At 40.0% G+C, this 6,000-nt stretch overlaps 1 protein-coding gene across 6 annotated transcripts in view; it reads right to left on the bottom strand.

Moving 5' to 3' along the window:
- Positions 1 to 943: 943 nt before the first annotated feature.
- Myb (MYB proto-oncogene, transcription factor) overlaps positions 944 to 6,000 on the bottom strand; it is a 34,779-nt gene continuing 29,722 nt past the window's right edge. For all 6 annotated transcript variants that reach the window (XM_027401913.2, XM_027401914.2, XM_035439100.1 and 3 more), the window contains one exon: positions 944 to 1,060. In XM_027401913.2, coding sequence (XP_027257714.1) covers positions 944 to 1,060 — 117 coding nt within the window. The remainder of the gene's footprint in view (positions 1,061 to 6,000) is intronic.

Raw genomic sequence — 6,000 nt, 5'->3', positions numbered from 1 at the left:
ACATAAATTTCCCAAAAAAAGAAGTGCAATGCATGCTTTTATAAACCAACAATAACAAAAAAGAAACAATTTCCTAAAAAAACGAAAACGTACAATAAATGCAAAAAAATCTCCCAAATAAGTTTTCCAGTTACAAAAGGAAAAAGTATATATATAAAAATAAAAAAGTCTGCAATACTCCTGCAGAGCCAATTATCTAACACCAGTTTCTTTCATTTAAGCTCTACTGCCCCTTTGACACTAGCAGCATGTCTACAGGCTAAGACCATAGCAGCGAAACACATTTTTTTTTATTTGGCATTTACAAAATTAAATTACTGAATAAAAATATAATTTTTATAAAACTATTTCATACAGTAATAATTTTTAAAGCAAGCTAACAAAAATCCTCATGAAATGGTTTAGTATAATAAATGTATTTCCAATATTATTAACTACAAACGAGCTCTTACAGGCTCCATGAACTCTTATGTGGTAGTTAGCCAATATTGATAATAATGCTTATACTGTTTTTTAAAAATGTGTGTGTGTATGCTTAGTGATTAAGAAATGTGAAATACTGGGGTATTTCTTTGTATAAATTTTTTTTTTAAATTCACCACAGTCAAAAATACTGATCTGTTGGATCCTCTAAAATACAAATAAATCATTTTATTTTTTTTTAAAAAAATCTGATTATGACATTAACAAATGGTTACAATTCATTACCTAATAATTTAGGTAAGACTGTTATTCATTAATTTTTTTTTAAAAAATTCTTTTTAGTTGGGTGAAATCCAATAAGATTTCATGCAACTAAAATGCACTTGGTGCTGCTCTCAACTGTTGTACCACAACAAAAATAGGTCCTTCTCTCAATCATGAAGAGTTCCATGTTGAGGAATGATATGTCACAAGTCAACTTTAAGTGTTCTGAAAACCATAATGCTTTTCTGGAAATGTCTCACATGACCAGAGTCCGAGCAGAGAATGCATTCACGTATTTTCGAGCCTGACTGGAGGCTGTCATCTGATCTTCTGTCTTCCCACAGGATGCTGCTTCCCAGGCACCACTGCAGGGCTAATGGGGGAGAGAAGGGAGACAGAGGGATCAGAGCAGGAAGTAGAGGCTGTGGTCCCGGGGGCATTCCCATCCCGGTAGGGCAGCCAGGTGGGACTCGGTCCATGCCTGGAAGCCATTGTCAGGTACAATCTGACCCTCAGGACCAACACTTTCTTACAATGCAACACCTTGTTATTGGAATGCCTTCTGCCTATTGGGCAGTTTTATAAGGTAGGAGACAGGACTGGGTGCCATTCTCCAGATATATAAGGCAAGTTCTAGGTTTTTACTCACTCCACAAGATGATAGGTGCATGAGGCAACTACTTAATTAAAGCAATTAAGCCTTACTTAATTTCTGTAATGCATCAACTCCTGATAAAACCTACACACATTTATACAGATATATGTTAGCCGGGTGTTGGTGGCGCACGCCTTTAATCCCAGCACTCGGGAGGCAGAGGCAGGTGGATCTCTGTGAGTTTGAGGCCAGCCTGGTCTCCAGAGTGAGTGCCAGGATAGGCTCCAAAGCTACACAGAGAAACCCTGTCTCGAAAAACCAATATAGATACAAGTTTATTTCAAAATAAACTTTGTTAATATGTATATCTGTACAGCTTTTTTTTTTTTTTTTCTGTGTTGAAAGTCAAACCCAAAGCCTCACATTCTTGCTAGGCAAATGTTCTACCACCGAACTACAACCCCAACCTCTAGATTAGCTTAATTCTTTCCTTTCATTTTAGCGCAGTCTTATGTATCTCAGGCTGGTCTTGAACTCATTCCATAGCTGAGTTGACCTTGAACTTTTAAGGTTCCTGCCTCAGCCTCCCAAGTGCTGGGTATCAGGCCTTTATGTATGGCAGAGAAGTATTCCACCTACTGTGCTACACCTCCAGCCCACTTTAGCTTAGCTATTAAGGATACATTGGAAGTCACAGGATAGAACTAATAAAGAACAATCAGATACCTGGGACAGTACTGGAGCCTGTGTATACACAATCATACATGTACATTGTAACCAGCCCACGAGACAGGTAAAGGCAAACTTCAGATGGACTAGAAAATGAAGCATTGAGGTTTGGAGATAACTTGCCCAAGCTCATGCCATGGTATGCATACAGTGGCTTAAGCACTCACTGGTGTGCCTGCTATACCTCCTGGCTCCTACTGTTCTCCCATGTTGACTCAAATATATGTACAATTTATGTCCCACTGAGTTCTCAGGACAATTTACAGTGTTCGTAGCATAGATGGAAGTGTTTCAAAAGTTGCAAAAAGCAAGACCACATGGAAATAAATAGGAAATCAGTATGAAGATGGGGAAAGAGTTGCATACCAAGTATGTCTTCAACAGTGCAGTGCCTGGACAGAAGTAAATTACCACTCACATACTGAACTTCCACTAGTCATTTCAGAAAGAAAGACAAACATAAGCTCCCAAATCAGAAAATGAATCCAGCAGTTTAGGAAAAACACTATTCTTGGCATTGACACCTAACAGGAATCATTTTCCATGAGACAAAACCAAGTAAGAAAGACCATATAAAGGCATAAAGGTGAACCTTAGTAACCTCAGCATTTGAGAGTCAGAGGTAGGAACATCAAGATTCCCAGCCAGTCTAAGCTACATAGTGAGCTCAAGACCAGCAATGGGCTACACAACTATGCCTTGTCTCCAACAAGGGCTTTGCTCTCCAGAACCTAGTGTTTCTTTTGAGAGATAAAATGCATGTGCTTTTATAACCTGTAAAAACAGACTGTGGAGGTTTGTGGTGCCACAAGCACTCGAACAAGGCATGGGACACTGAGGATTACTGGAGGGAAAGGCTAGTGGGGGTGGGGAGTTAGTGGTTTGGTGTGAAAGGCTATAGAGAGACAAAGGACACAACAGCATGGAACAGACCCTGTCTGTGTGCTGCCCACACTCCTGTCACATGGGTGTAGCTATCCTGTAGTGTACCCCACCTAGTTTACACACCAGGAAGTTAACATGGGACAACATGCTCAAGATTACACTGCTAAGAAACTAAGGAGTGAGAATCTGAACTAGGGTGATAGCCCATGCCCCTAAGTAGTGTGGGATGCTGCTCCCAGCAGACCTCTTGCCAAGAACACAGTGAAGAAGTTGATAAGGAAATTCAGGGATTAGTCACCAGGGCCTTCCAAGGCACACAGGGCTATGGAGATGTGGTATGTTTGTCAATAAATGACCACTGCTGACATGTGCTGGGGTCTCCCAGGTCTAGTGAGTTAAGGTTTGCAGTGCTGTGTTCTGACTTCTCTGAGCCACAGCCTCTTTGCGGGCCCCTCTGCCTCCCATCAACTAAAATGGCACAGTCAAGTGCACCAGTGTACACTAAGTATTCAGAGGCACAACATGTAACTTTGACATACCCCACAGCAAATGGATCATCCTACAGACTTCCGAGGAATGGCATATCACAGACACGATGCCACAAAGGTGACCTGCATTCAAGGCTAGCTTCTAACACACAGTCACATTTAATATTTTCCTAAACAATAAATTTAGTTACAGTGTTCTTTGAAATAGTTCTAAACCAGTGGTTCTCAACCTGTGGGATCCCTTTGGGAGATCAAACAACCCTTTCAAAGGAGTCCCCTAAGACCATCGGAAAACACAGATATTTATATTACGATTCATAACAGTAGCAAAATTACAGTTATGAAGTAGCAATGAAAATAATTTTATGGTTGGGGGGTCACCACAATGTGAGGAACTCTATTAAAGGGTCACAGCATTAGGAAGGTTGAAAACCACTATAAAACAAAATGTTTCCTTGAACTCAAACATGTAGCCCAAACATACTTATCTCTCTCTGCGTGGTGTTTCTGTCCACCTAAAGCCCCTATTTTAGTTTTATTGACTGCTTACTCGGCGGAGCTAAAGTTTTCCCATGCAGCGCAGAAATACAGATGGATGCATGAAATCACCTAAAACAACAAAATCTAATGTTTTATTTTTCAACTACTGGGTTAGTGCTTGTAGTCTTGGCAGCAAAATATGGTATATAATAATTAGTGGCTGAGAGGCAATAACTCAATATGGTGTGTCCTCTACATAGAAAGCTGTATGCAGTGCTTAGAAGCAATGATTAAATTGATACTCAGAGAGCAAGGAGGATGCTGAAAATCAAATGAGGAATGAGGAAGCCGAATGCAGTACCTTAACCTAATGATACTAGGTATGTAGATTTAAAATATACAGAGATATACAACAATAAAAACATGTAACTTCAAAAAATGGAGGAGAAAGAGGAATGAAGGGAGAAAACAAATAGAAAAAAAATGATTGTTTCTATTTTTTTCTGATTTTCTATTTAAAAATGTATTTTTCTAGTAGGCTTCAATTAATATGAAATACAATTTCTAAACATGCAGATTAAATGTCTTAAAATTCCACCACAAAGTAAGTCATGTTTGCATTTATTTCTGCCTTCTGGTGATGGCCACATTCTGATCCTTTGTAGAATGGCACTGTGGATGACTCAAACTGGCCAAGACTGTTCAGGAATTCTTAGTAACTTATATTTTCAATTTGAATATGATTGTGATTTTGGCAAATCCCCTACACGATTATCCCTGGATTCATAGTGTGTTCTTCCTCCAGGACTGGATATCTAAGACAGAATCAATATGTAAAGAAGGTACCCTATATCTTTCATGAGCACTGTGTGGGAACTCTTCAAATAATCAGCTTCTCCTATAACAAAAGAGAATTTAGCCGGGCATTGGTGGTGCATGCCTTTAATCCCAGCACTTGGTAAGCAGAGGCAGGCAGATCTCTGTGAGTTCAAGGCCAGCCTGGTCTACAGAGCAAGTGCCAGGATAGTCTCCAAAGCTATACAGAGAAACCCTGTCTCGAAAAACCAAAAACCAAAGAGAGAGAGAGAGAGAGAGAGAGAGAGAGAGAGAGAGAGAGAGAGAGAGAGAGAACTTATAAAGGTAAAACTCAATTAAAACATCCAAATTCCTCAGCACTTGTCCTGAGGCTTACAGCCTAGGGCTAGTGAGAGGATTTGAACACCTGGTGTGCACACGACAGTGTGCAGTAAGCTACTGTGTGCAAGATTCACTGTGGACAGAAAGGCCGGTGAGCTTGGCAGCTCTCTGCACTGGGAGAGCACACAGCAGGCACATCCCACAGTGAGTGGAATAAACTGATGAGGACAGCCAGGTGCCAAAGCAAGATCAGAGATTTGGACACTGTGGTTAAAAGGAAGAACTGTTCAGGCTAGGGTGATAGTAGGGTAGGGAAAGTGTTTGCTTTACAATGAGGAAGAACATGAGTTTGAATTCCAGAAACCAAGTTAAAAAAAAAAAAAAAAAAGCCAGGGCATAGTAGTGTGCATTTGAAATGCTAGTGACTATTTGATGAGTTCCAGGCCAGGATCTCAAAATAAATGGGGGGAGGGAGTGGACAGCACCTGAGGTTGTCCCCTAGCTGCCACATACACCCGTGTGTACTTTTCCCAAATACATACACACACAAGCTTGCACACACGCACATGAATATATATATATATATATATATATATATATATATATATATATATATATATATGATGAACAGCTTCCCTTTTGTCTTATGATCTTGAACCCAGGGCCCTACTGAAACCTCTTAAGCAAACAATAGTTCTGACGAAGCATTAGGTATTTTAGTGTTAAGGACTGTTTTTTAATACTGTCATTCAAGTCTGTGTGTTCTTGTTTTCAGACCCTTACTCTGTGTTTCATTTACTTTAAGGAAGTTGGTAGGCACTGCAGACTTCTGCACATGAATTCTTGCTCTGTTACTAACCCATGGTGGTTGTGCAGATGTCAGCCTGTCTGAATTCATTTCAATGTTAATAATCCTACCCAGGAGTCACCTTGCTTATCCTGTAATGCATCTTCCATTGCCCCCGGGTAGAAGTGAACTATAAACAGTCTGTCAAAACT

The sequence above is a fragment of the Cricetulus griseus genome, chromosome 2, assembly GCF_003668045.3.
Source record: "Cricetulus griseus strain 17A/GY chromosome 2, alternate assembly CriGri-PICRH-1.0, whole genome shotgun sequence".
NCBI lineage: Eukaryota > Metazoa > Chordata > Mammalia > Rodentia > Cricetidae > Cricetulus > Cricetulus griseus.
Note: the sequence above shows the minus strand (reverse complement) of the source record. Positions and strands in the feature narration are given on the sequence as shown.